Source organism: Dermacentor albipictus, chromosome 1 (assembly GCF_038994185.2).
Source record: "Dermacentor albipictus isolate Rhodes 1998 colony chromosome 1, USDA_Dalb.pri_finalv2, whole genome shotgun sequence".
Taxonomy (NCBI): Eukaryota; Metazoa; Arthropoda; class Arachnida; order Ixodida; family Ixodidae; genus Dermacentor; species Dermacentor albipictus.
In genome coordinates, this window is record NC_091821.1 from 200,800,254 (window position 1) to 200,813,363 (window position 13,110).

The 13,110-nt window shown below is 47.2% G+C and overlaps 1 protein-coding gene across 2 annotated transcripts; it reads right to left on the reverse strand.

Moving 5' to 3' along the window:
- Positions 1 to 481: 481 nt before the first annotated feature.
- On the reverse strand, positions 482 to 10,910 carry LOC135903163 (uncharacterized). 2 transcript variants are annotated; one of them, XM_065433570.1, is made up of 3 exons: positions 10,729 to 10,910; positions 9,420 to 9,837; positions 482 to 761 (listed from the first exon to the last, which is right to left on the reverse strand). In XM_065433570.1, the coding sequence occupies exons 1-3, from the start codon at positions 10,827 to 10,829 to the stop codon at positions 501 to 503; spliced, it is 780 nt and encodes a 259-aa protein (XP_065289642.1). In that variant the 5' UTR covers positions 10,830 to 10,910; the 3' UTR covers positions 482 to 500. The 2 variants fall into 2 exon arrangements, with proteins under 2 accessions (XP_065289642.1, XP_065289643.1); XM_065433571.1 differs by having other exon boundaries at positions 9,420 to 9,832; positions 10,729 to 10,909.
- Between the last annotated feature and the right edge of the window lie 2,200 nt (positions 10,911 to 13,110).

Consider the following 13,110-nt stretch of genomic DNA (forward strand, 5'->3'; position numbering starts at 1 on the left):
GACAACCTTGCCGAGACATTGCCAGCACAAAAAGTTCACCGACGATACGATATTCCTTAATGGGAAATTTGAGCGCAGCTGTATATGTGTTTTCATTTCACGATATGTTGTCTAGCGCGGACAATCTGTCTCGTACGGCACGCTGCAAACGGAGCGAGAGTGTGGCGCGACTGCCTCGATAATGTGGAGATCGCGAGAGGCAGTGCGTGGGTGACGCACGCGCGCGATTCACAGCAGCCACCGCAGGCATACCTCCCAGACGACGCGCGCTAATCTCGCTCCATCGCGTAGCCATCGTCGCCGCACTACGCTTTTCTCACGATTTGGCCAAACCCTCCTCCTCCTCCGCTTTCCTCCTCGCGTGTTTTATCCCCCGCTGCGCTCTGCGTTCGCTCCAAGTTTGTACAGGTGTTCTGTGTTCGCTCTTTCATCCTTCGCTGTGTTCGTTCGGCACTCGCCGCAGGAACGGGCACCTAAGAGCTGCGCTCCAAAATAGCAATTTAATGTTTCCGACGGATAATTCGCCGTTCCCTGTGCGCTTTGCGAGCGTGGTTCGTGATCTCTAGGAACTTGCTACGAAAAGGTAGCTTAATGTTCTCGAGCACTGAATCGATGAATGACTTCGCCTTGGTCTCGATGGTGATGACGATGTACTCCTTGTACTGGCGCAGCAGCTCCGTGGTCAAAATACGGCCAAGCCAGTTGAGGGCAATCGTGGCACCCGTGAAACGCGTGACGTCGGCCTCCCCAAATTCGACCACCTGAACGGGATGAGAAGGCACGTTTGGTACTTAATTTTTCTGTCTGGCATGCGGAAAACGATTGAAGTGGCGATACGCATGCCCGTACCATCTTAACTTTGGCATGTTAAAAAGAAACTACCTTCTATGGGAGCGCGTAAATCACCTAATAGCTCGACCACGTTGCAAACAGCCTCAAACTGTGATGTCAAACATAGTCGTCATCGAGTACCAGTTTTTTTTTTTTTTTTAGACTACACATAACTTTAGAAGACTGAGTTTGCAAGGCATGTCCACTTGAAATGAATTCTGAGGATGGCGCCGTTTTCGAAATATGCCCCATCAGCCTTGCAGTAAAAATGCACTGTTGATCCGCCTACTTTTTAAAGAAAACACCGTTGGTTGCATTGAAGCACAAAACTAATCCAAAGCCAGTATATTTTGTCGCACACTTTGGGAATTAATATTTCTAAACTGGTGTCTTCCTGAGACTTCGTTTCGAGTGTATACGCCTTGCGATCTCAACGGCTACAATTCACGAATTCCAATATGTGTCGTAAATTAATTAGTTAAAACAGTGGATTTTGGTTAATTAGCCGGTTATGCATTTATATTTATTGAGAAAGTAGAATTCGCCTCTTCGAGTAACCCAGCTCAAGAACTAGAATTGTGCAGTTTGCCACACAAGCGATCTTTTTTTTAAAGTTCTATATTGGGGGCAACTTACAATAGGTAGCGAGGCACTGGAAGTGGTAAGGGAATACATCTACTTAGGGCAGGTAGTGACGGCGGATCCGGATCATGAGACGGAAATAATCAGAAGAATAAGAATGGGCTGGGGTGCATTTGGCAGGCATTCTCAGATCATGAACAGCAGGTTGCCATTATCCCTCAAGTGTATAATAGCTGTGTCTTACCAGTACTCACCTACGGGGCAGAAACCTGGAGGCTTACGAAAAGGGTTCTATTTAAATTGAGGACGACGCAACGAGCTATGGAAAGAAGAATGATGGGTGTAACGTTAAGGGACAAGAAAATAGCAGATTGGGTGAGGGAACAAACGCGAGTTATTGACATCTTAGTTAAAATGAAGAAAAAGAAATGGGCATGGGCAGGACATGTAATGAGGAGGGAAGATAAGCGATGGTCATTAAGGGTCACGGACTGGATTCCAAGGGAAGGGAAGCGTAGCAGGGGGCGGCAGAAAGTTAGGTGGGCGGATGAGATTAACAAGTTTGCAGGGACGACATGGCCACAATTAGTACATGACCGGGGTAGTTAGAGACGTATGGGAGATGCCTTTGCCCTGCAGTGGGCGTAACCAGGCTGCTGCTGCTGCTGCTGCTGCTGCTGATGATGATGATGATGATTGGGGGCAAGTGCCATCACTGGAAGTACTGGCGGTGCGGTCGGCGTGACGCACGTAACATGAGTGATGACGTAGGCACAGCCGCCGCGTCGTTCGCGTTGGAATAGGGGAGCGGGCTGAGAGAAAAAGTGTTTTGCAATGCCAGGAAAGCTACAGGCACGCTGTGCTTCGCAACTCGTAATAATGATAAATTATTACGAGTTGATAAATAGTGATGATAAATAGTGAAAAATAAATAATGAGACATCAAAAAGAATTCGTACAAAAAATTCATCGGCTCTTCCACTCCCGGAAGAGGGACGAGCAGCGAAGCTGTGGTATGTTTTACCTCAATCGACGCATCTATATTTATATGTAGGCATTATTATTATTTATTATTATTACTATTATTATTATTATTATTATTATTATTAGTAGTAGTAGTAGTAGTAGTAGTAGTAGTAGTAGTAGTAGTAGTAGTAGTAGTAGTAGTAGTAGTAGTAGTAGTAGGGTCGCCTAGGCGTCTATGACGTAGCCACAACACTCAACGCCCGCTGCTGTTAACAATGTGTATAGGACGTAGGTGGCCGTTAAACCTAGCCTCAACGCGAGCGACGATACGCGTTGACCGGGGCGCAGTCAAAGGAGCGCACGAAACAAAACACGTGTGTTTGTAATTTGCGATTTACGATACTTTCTAGTTAATTAGCTGAATGAAATTTGGAAGAACTAGAGTTTTATTCTAGCGGACAAACATGGGGATGTCCGTTTCCCTCCCGTAGAAGCCCATGTATTGACAGAAGACGGCAATTCCACGACATTTACGTCTTCACTGTGAACTGCGTAATTATGAAAAGTAGATGAAATTCGGCGTAATGTTGGAATCGTCTTAGCGGCTAATTGTCACTTAATGTGTTTCTGGTTATTTTCTATAAAACAAGAGTTACAGCCGTTTTCTGTAACCATACTCCCTCCGTAGACGGCCATGTATTGACAGCAGACAGGAATTCTGTAACGTTTACAACTTCACTGTGAACTAACTAATTACGACAAGTAAATGAAACTCGGCGTAAATGATAGAGTCGTCTTGGAGGCCAATTTCAGTATGATTTTTTTTTCAAGATGCCTATATTACATTGAGAGATACAGAGCATTCGCGAGAAACTGGAGACGAAATTCTTTTCGTGTCGACGCGACGCGTAGACGGACGGACATCGACCACCGCCGCGGGGTAACTATATGCAGGGTGTCCCAGCTAACTGAAGCCAGAGTTGAAAAATGTGCGAATGCCACGTAGCTGGACAGAACAAAGGTAATGTTGTTTGAGAAGTTGATCAAATAATTAAGACTAATTATCTAATTAGGCGGAATGAAAAAAAATAGTCCGAGTACCTCCAAGTGACGGCAAACAACATTACCTTTGTTCCGTCCAGCTACGTGGCATTTGCATACTTCAAAACTCTGGCTAAAGTTAGCTGGGCCACCCTGTATACAGCTTCGCTGTAAAAAAAAAAAGAATCACTGCGAAGAGCTACCGCATGCCCCTACCGTTGGCGGCGACGAACCCTCTAGCTGCATAGCGCAACTATTCGAACAGCCACGATAGCGTTATATGCCCCATTACGCGAAAATCCGGAGTCGTCGGCGGCGGCGTGACCGAGCGATGGTGCCGAACATGGCCGACGTCGCAAAGAGTAAGAACACGTAAAAAAATGCTCAGATTGACGTCACATTTCTCAGGGAGGATCCTGTAAACAAAGTAAATGAATGCCTTCGAAAAGAGAATTTGATATATTCCGGTGTGGATGGGAAACGAACTCGGGCGACCGGAGTGCGCGACGAGCACGGTTCCCAGACGCCACGCGGCTCCACGGTTCTGGCTCGTATCAAAAGGCGTGCCTAGTGCGTGCGTCGTCGGGCACCTGATGGCGCAGCCAATGGGGAGGAGGTGGCGCCTCGTCATGAGTGCGTAAAATAAGCGTATAAATACCAACACTTCACCAAAGGTCCCATAATATTTTCGCATTCCCGCACGTGAACAGCCTTAAGCGTCTCTGCCGAATTTTCGTTTTATCTCACCAGAGACTCATATATGCTACGACCCAAAGTCCACAGCACGGCGCAAATGCGTGCGTACGTATAGGTATGCCGCCTTCGTGACGGAAGAAAAAAAAAACGTGCGCGGAAAACGAGACGAGCGGACAGGACGCTGCCTTTTAATGTCCGCTCTTTTTGTCCCGCTTTCCTTACTGTTTTGTTGTTGTTGTTGTTGTTGTTGTTGTTGTTGTTGTTTTTTTTGTGCATGAAGCCGTATACCAAGCTCACATTCAGGCTCGTTTGCAATATACCGTGTTTTATTTATTTATTTTTGTTACCGAATATTCTTGTTTTCAAAATCGAACTGAAAGCGCGATTCCGCGTGTTCAGATGGATTATTTGAAGACGAACATTACTTTGAAAGTAAACAAAAGAGCGAAAGAAACAAAAACGAGACGAGTACACAGGACTGGCTAATTATTGTTCTACTAAGAACATTACTTGCATGGCAAATCGCACTTAGAGGTATTTATACTTGAAAATATTCACTAATTAACTTTTTTAATTCAATTTATGTTACATGTCGGCATTGTGAAGACATGTCTGCTTAACGGCAATCCTAGACGGCCACAACATGTAGTACGATATATTTCACAAAAGCCTCCCTATAAGAGATGGAAACGATACTTCACCAACGCATATTTCAGCACATTTGTGGGACAGATATTTCAAAAGTGATGTCATTGTCTCAGGATTTCTGACAGGTTGATACGACTTCCCTACGTCTCAGCTTGAATTTTGAAATTTCAACAAGTGAATAATAAAAGAAGTTAAAATCATCTTTTTAAATAACTACAAGGCAATTTGAACGAGTTTTTCGTTCAAGTAATGTCCGCCTCTTCGTATAGTACACGTGAACAGACCGAATTGCGTTATCTTTCACAGGCTATCGTGGCAAAAAATCCGTTCCACCTATAACAAACGAAACAGACGGTATAGCGCTCGCATGCAGCGAAATGGAAGTATCGCGCGATAGCATACATGCGCTCGTGAAACTGCTGGTTGAGTATCCGTGCGATCGCTGCATTGAGACAGGATACAACACGAGTATATTTGATTGCTTCTTTCGTGGAAAAAAACCGTCACGACAAACTTCATTGCGACGACCGCACACAGTGCCGTGCATTAATTCTTTTCTTTTTCTTCAGGATACGGCGTGTGTGAAGTGTTCTGTATTCGTAGTTTGCTAAGGGCCAGTCATATGGCAGTTACGAAACTTGCCTGGCTTTGAAGGCACTTACAGAAACGTTCAAGAGGGCGCCCATGCGTTGCTTTTTTTTTTTTTTAAGCGTCGTCAGCGAAAATATGAGGAGAGCGGGGTGTTATCCCTACCACGTCAGCGGCGCGCTTCCGGATGATGGCGCCCCTGTATGTCCTCTCGCTCAATAGTCTAAAAAAGAACGCCTGATAGATATTTGAACAAAAAACACCTAGCGAATGAGCTCATGCTTTCCATGATGTAACGCGAAATGATATTTATACTGCGAAAGCTTTGCACCACGCATCCTCTCTGCGGGATGCAGGGCTCATTCTATTCGCTGTGCACCCCCCGGAACTGCAATGCGCCAGAACCTTTCTCTTTTCAGTATCATCTTTCTCAAGTTGCCATCGCCGCCAGCGATACAACGCGATGACGCTCAGCTAACCACACAAAATTAACGCGCCTTTGCCAAAGAATAGGTCAACACATCGAAACGTGAGCGAGCTTGTCAAATAAATTTACCTGGTTTATCCTTTTTTATTTCTCATCGTGTGCCAACTTCGAAATTTTTCATTCGTTTCAACAACTGAAAACTGGCACTCATAGTCACTGTTTCTGAAAATTCTGACAAGCAAGGATACAGCTTTTAACGCGATGGCTAATTAAGGGCCCCGTGTCGCATACAATCCAGTGTCGGTGCCTTGCGTCGGACGTCGCTAAGCGAAAAATCATTCCGAACCAAAACCACTCAAGCCTCCCCGCGTGGCGCAGCACTAACTGAATTTCTCAAAGCAAGAGGTCGCGTTTCTACCAGAAAGCTCGCCTTCGCGCATAGCGTTCGCCGCCAGCGTTTCCCGGTAAACATTACGGTTACCTAAGCTGCAGTTGCCGGGAAGCGTGAGAAGCAGTCAGGGATCTTTGAATGCTATCGCGTTCCACACTTAGGGCCAAACTACACGTACGCTTGCCAGTGCTTGAAAGCTCGCGCCCGCGCGCCTTGTGGTTGCCGCGCCTCGCGAGTAATAGCGGTTTGAACCTACAAGACGCGTGCCAGCGCGCGCCCACTTGGCTCTACTTGGCTCATATTTTCGTCTTGATAGACATCGTTTCCTATTTTTGTGAGGCAGCCAGAACACCGATATTTGTCTGGAGAAGATGGGCAGCTTTAGAGTAGCGTTTGTCGCCTTACGTAGATCAAACGCAAGCACATTTGCAGGACGTTTTGGTGTGCGTCCCTTCAAGACTTTTACTTCACCGCACGGGAACGCAAACGCAGGGAAGCTTTATTGAGAGTGATGTTAAAAACTAAACTAATTTCGCTCAAAGAGAAAAATGCAACAGCCGTGGAACCTTCCCTTTCCTGATCCAGTGACAGAGCATGATGCAACACGTACGCAATGACAAGCTTCGCAAGCGCCGGCACAGAAATCTTTACGTCGTAATTTGCGCAGGGTCCATTCACAGCTTGTTGCTCTGATCTCTGCGAGGGTTTGCGGTCATAACAGTGCTGGACAGTATCGAAGATACATGTACTTTAGAGACTATCGTAGATGCTGTGCATATCCTGAATCAGTATCATGATACGTGTATCAGAAGAAGTGTATCAGTATCTGTATTTCCGATACATAAAGTAATGTATCGTGTATCTTAAGATACCAGATACTGCTATTGCAACATCACCGTGCGAAAATATAAACGTTGGCTGAACTCCGCTTTTCAGACTGATGCTGCTGCCACTAAGCCACTCGAAAAAGAAAAAAAAACTAATAGGCAGCGACATTCGTTTATCTTTCCGAGGGGCCCTTCAGCGATGGCAAGCGATGGGGCCTGCGCGTCCCTGTTGGCGGAGCAGAGTCACGTGGTGGCGCTCGCGCTGTCTCGAGAAAAACAAGCACGCGAACGGCTGCGCGCAGCATTTTTTCTTGCTTTTATTTGTTTGTTTCTTTTTACAAAACTCCACAGTGGTATTTGCGCCATCGTGCTGGGGCTTCTTATAGGCGTTCTTGTAATTAGATGGCGACCCTCTAGCTGATCGGCAAGCAGAGCAGAGGCTTCCATCTATTACAAAAGCCATAAGCAAAAAACCGCTGACCTCGCAGCGTATACAGAGCTTTCATCTCAAGCAGCTAAAGCAACCCCAGTAAATTGTTTCGGAATGAAAATATATTACTTTGAGGAAGAAAGACGAAAAAAAATTGAGATACTAAGAGACATTTCATTCAAACGAAACAAGGTTATCGAAGTTAAGAAATGCATGCGCATTTGCTGCTGCATTATATAGATCTATGGTAAGAAATTTGCGGATGTATCGAAGTATCTTAAGACAAAAATAGGAAATATCATATCGGATACAATAATTTCTGTGGTATCTTGTATCTGTATCTGAAATACTTGTTGCCGGAGTATCTTGTCTCGCATCATGATACAATTATAAAGTATCTTTGCCCAGCCCTGGGTCATAATCACGTTGTGAGATCACAGTCCCCAAAACATGTTTTCCCTTATTCTCCCGTGCATCACAGTATGGACATGAGCGGAAACACCATATTACTGCATCTTTGGCAAACATTTGTTAGTCCACAACATGGGCGAAATCGCGCTTGAGGAACTGTTCCCAAAAGCGTCCTTCGCCCACAAGTGTTGTCCGCTGCTGCTCTTGTCAGCTGAGAACAATGTTGCTTTAAGCCCCCTTATAATTCTGAATGAAGAAGTAAGCTTGCTTGTTGATTTTCTCTGAAGCACAAATACCGGCACTATTTTGTGCCGACTCCGCCTATTTGCGATCGGAGATGAGCTTCCGCTTTGTTTTTGTCGTAAAAGCTTCAACATATCTTAACTTGCAAACACGCAATAACAGAGACCTGTATCTCCTCATTGCACAAACTGACGGCTACAGATGACACTTTTTCACTCTGCGTGCTTTATTTGTTGCGTGCCGTCTGCCACAAGTACCAGACGACATGCGCCGCGGAGTACAGTTGTACTGAGCCAGCACCACTTCTGCATCAGGATGCGGAGAAGTGGCGAACTACATTCCAGGCGGGTCGGTCATGTATGTCTTTCTCGACGGGTCGGTCGGCACCATAGAGTCTCTAAATGGTCGGCACACCTACTCTTCTAAACACCATAACCCTATTGTTGCTATGCGAACGCGTCTCGTTAGGCCTACAGGCACCGGAACTGCAGAACTATCTTGCAAAGTGGACGCGTCATGAGCTCATAACTAACGTTTCAGGTGAGTTTAGAGAAAGCGAAAGCTCATTTCAATAGTTCCTGGCGATCAACGCGAGTGAGAACGTAGTCATCACGAGAATTCACGCAGAAGCGGGAGTCATGGGTGCCGCCATGTTGGACAACGATATATTTCTTCGCGTGCTTAAACATATCTGTGCCCGCGCCGCGCTTCGACGCGTGCGATGTCCTGCACCATCTGCACATGCGTGATGCGCGAGCTTTCGAGCGCCGGCACGCGTACGCGTAGTTCGGCCTTTAAAGGCGACGCTTAAGCGCCCTCCAAATTTTTATTTGCCAAGGAAACAGCTTTAATACACGGTTCAGGTTTGCTGCATACACAACAGCACACAAGCGTAACGGGTACGTCTCTGCTGCATGCAAGTTCTCTTTACGTTTGGTTCGATTCCCGCTACAAACGATGCTTTCTCTTTCTTCGTGTGTGGGGGGGAAAGGGAGGAGTGGTTATACCAATCAGGGATGCGGTTTAGTGCCTGATAGCTGAGGCCTTGCCCACCGTTTGGTTGTACCGCATTTTTGTAAGCAGGAGCTACACTTACTCAGAGTGATAATTACTCGCGACGTAGATACTCGCCCCTCAAGCACAGAAGGGACGGAAGTTGACCTTCCGGCTTAAAGTTACCGCTACTAAAGGATCGCCGTTTGAATACCCCATCGTTTTATTATCGGCTGCAATGAAAGCGAAGCTCCGTTCGAAGGCTTCTGGACTTCGTTTTTCAGAATGCAATTGTCGGTTTCACTCCATCACAAAACATTTTAACGATCACAAAAGCGCGGTCACCTTGAACTGTGTGAGCACAGGGACTTCATGCTGGACGCGGATCTCGATGCCGATCGTGAGGCCCGTCAGTAGAACGTCCATGTGCCCCTCTAGCTCGAGCACCGAAATGGGTCTGAAGTGATACATGCTTTTGATGAAAAGGCTGCCGAACGTGAGCTGCCCCTCGATGGTCACGGTGTAGGCGTTGCGTAACCGGAGCACAGTGTCCGCGGACCGACGCAGTTGGCTCAGGCCTTCCACGGACACATTGAAAATGCGGCCGCGGTCCATGACCACTTCGTCCAGGGTCAGCGGGTCCAAGGCGGCTGACACGCTCGGATCGCGTGCCAACCGCTCCACAATCAGGTCCAGCAGGCTGTTCGCCAACCACACGTCGCGGCGGTATGCTCGCTCCAGAACGCGCTGGTCCAGCTCTGGCCTCCGCACGAGCACATGCGCAAAGTAGCCGAGCCAGCCGCGTTAACAGCCTCGCTAGCGATCCTAACACTCCTGCGCAATGCGACAGAAGGCTAGCAACACATATGCGACTTGGCACGATCAAACCAGTGCTGTGTCCACCGAAGTTGCGCACAGCCCCGATGGTAAGCTTGCGCACAGCAACGAGAGCGTAAAAATGATCTGGTACTGGTCTCCGCAGTCATTTCATCAGTGCTTCATGGTGCCCAAATGTGCCGTGTATATTTCGTATGCGTACAGTATTTAATAGCTTAATAGTGACACAGTTTGTAAGCTAGCTGTAAGAGTAGAGAGCCACTAATTACAACAGCTGAACTGCTCGGTGCTCGATTATGGCATGACGCCATTTCTTTTGTTTACCACTTTGCATCACCAGAACATAGCGCGTTGAGCACCTCTGATAATGGTACCATTGCTCCCTAAGGTCACCGCACTGCTGCTCAAACGTGTCCACACATTCTTCCAGCTACTATGTTGCTGCGACATAATTGTATTATCCGGAAAACTTTACAATCAATCTTCTAAGATCGTACCATCGCCTTTTGGGCGATGCTCTGTGCCCTCTGCCCGATCGTGTTCACGTATAGTAGAGCCGCCTGGTACAATACTACACGACGCATTTTTGAATGCGATGCAATGCGCAAAATACACAATATTACCACATTTTGGTGGACGCAAGCACTTTGGCACAACAAAGCCGCGCCGTATCGCTCATTTCCCGGTTCGTCTGTTTGCCTTCTCAGGTAGTGCCGTAATGTTCTATGTTGTTCCGATGCCCCCTAAGCATGTCAGGAAATCTGTCGCGAATAGGCGGTGTCCATCAGCATCCCAAGTGTTACAGAAGAGTACTTACTCATGGCTTCCACAAAGGAACATAATATGCTTAGCCAAATAAGGCATTTCTGCATGGTTCAGTGAGCGACGCTCTTCAAAGCTTGTTCCTTTCAAGCACATTCAGGAGGCATGCGGACATCGATCAACAAACCCGTGTCGGTGCTAGAAGATCGTCGTCTTCCTTTGAGTGCCATGTATTGTGTGTCGTCCTCTTTCGTATCGGACACAAGGCACGCGCCAGTCCTTGGCAGAAAGCCACAACAAAAGTCACTTTGTCCCAGCTATAACATACAAAGTGATGCCTAGAACGCATGAAAATGAACCGACAGAGAATCCGGTATGGAATCTCTTTGTAGCTTCGTAATATTCTCGTGTGGAATGCAATTTTTCCTTTGATGAAACTTTCTCCACCTTGCGGAATGAGCAAGGTTCGGATCGGATCGGAAAACATTTATTGGGCTTTAGAAAAGAGATCTTCGCGGCTTCAGACGGCGTCTTCCATCTTCTGATGGATTCTTCTGTCTGCAATCACAGGGTTGGTGCCCTAGTCCAAGGCTCCACTGAGTATGGCCAACCCGCGAGCTCGCTCTACTAGGCGCTTTTGGCCGTTCAAGCTTACGCTGGAAAGCATACTCTCCCACTGTTCCGCACTCGGGTTTTTAATTTTACAGATAGTTGGGGACTCAATATTTTGACAGGCCCATGATATGTGGTACAGATCTGGTTTCTCTCCGCACCATGAGCAAGGTTGATGCAAGAATTCTGTAAACGCCCAGTACTAGTATGTTCTATATCTTTCTGTCAACGCACTCGACGCATATGATGATGATGATGCTCCTTTAAAACATGGCACGTACCCACAGTGGGGGATACGAGAGTCGTTTGATAAGTATGGTAAAAATACAAGATATGGCGCTACAATTCTGTTTCCTTCTAGGTGGCGCGCGAAAAGCACCGTTCATATGACGGCAGAACTTGTTTACGCGAGTACCAACAGTTAGTAAGCTTCTGACAGCCATTGGCACTGAGCTGTGTGGTGATTCCCGCCAGAATGGAAAAAGTTGAATTTCGAGCAGTGACCAAACAATTTATTTAAAACACTGGACAGCTGCCCAAATTAAAGCCGAGTTGATCGAAGTTCATGGAGACTCTGCAGCATCACTAAAGACCATTTACTACTGGATAAATGAATTCAAACGTGGCCGAACTTCGACGCAAGGTGAAGCACGTCCTGGATGTCCAGTGGAGGTCGCCACGCCAGAAATGGTATCGAAAATTTACGGAATTTTCATGGAAGACCGCCGAGTGAAGGTACGTGAGATAGCTGAAACTGTAGGCATTTCGGCAGATAGTTCACAATATTCTTCTAGAGAAATTGCAGATGAAGAAGGTCTGTGCACGTTGGGTGGCGCGACAGCTGACGATCGACCAAAGGTGCATGAGGGCAGACATCTCGAAGTAGCGTTTATCGGTGCTTGATTGCAATCCGCAGGACTTTTGGCGTCGATTTGTGACAGTAGGCGAGACGTGGATACATCATTACACTCCAGAGTGCAAACAGCAGTCAAAGCAATGGGCTGGGCTTGATGAAGGTGCTCCAAAAAAGGCCCGCCACAAATGATGCTTTCTCTTTCTTTGTGTGTATGGGGGAAAGGGAGGGAGGGGTTATACCAGTCAGGGATGCGGTTCAGCCTGAAAGGTGATGGCGTCTGTATTTTAGGATTCACGAATCTTTGTAGACTATTTACAAAATAGCAAAACGATAACAGGACCACATTATGCAACACTCCTAGATCAACTGAAAAAAAAAAAGAATTGCGCGCTAAACGACCTGGGTTGGCACGGAAAAAACTCTTTTTCACCAAGACAATGCTCCGCCCAACAGATCGCTTGTTGAATAATGGCCAAATTGCACGAGTTGGGCTTGTTGTGCCATTACCACAAGCCCGGATTCCGAATCTACAATATGCAGAATTTATCCTGCGAACGCCCTTTGGACAAACCCGGGGCTGCGCCGAAAGGCACAGCGCCCTAATTCTCCCTTGACAAGTCAAGATGCTGAGCTGTCAGGCAGCGGTGTCCTGAGGAGAAGCATCGGCGAGCGACAAACGTGCAACCAAGTGCCAGACAGCCCGGCGCCGTACCTCCTTTTGCCTGGAGGTCACCGCGCGCGCCAACTTTGAACCGGGTGGCCAGCGCGGTCGCTGGTTGGACCTCTCGGACGACCGTCGAGTGCTGGCTTTGTATTGGGCCGTTTGAGTGACAATGGTTTCTCGGGGCATTATAAGGCCCGAAGCAGCCGCCTGGAAAACCGGATGCGCCGACCCACCGGGAGCTGAGTGCCGCTCTCGACTGGAGTGAGATGTGTCACGCGTTGCAATCTCGCCGGACGTCGCCGTGC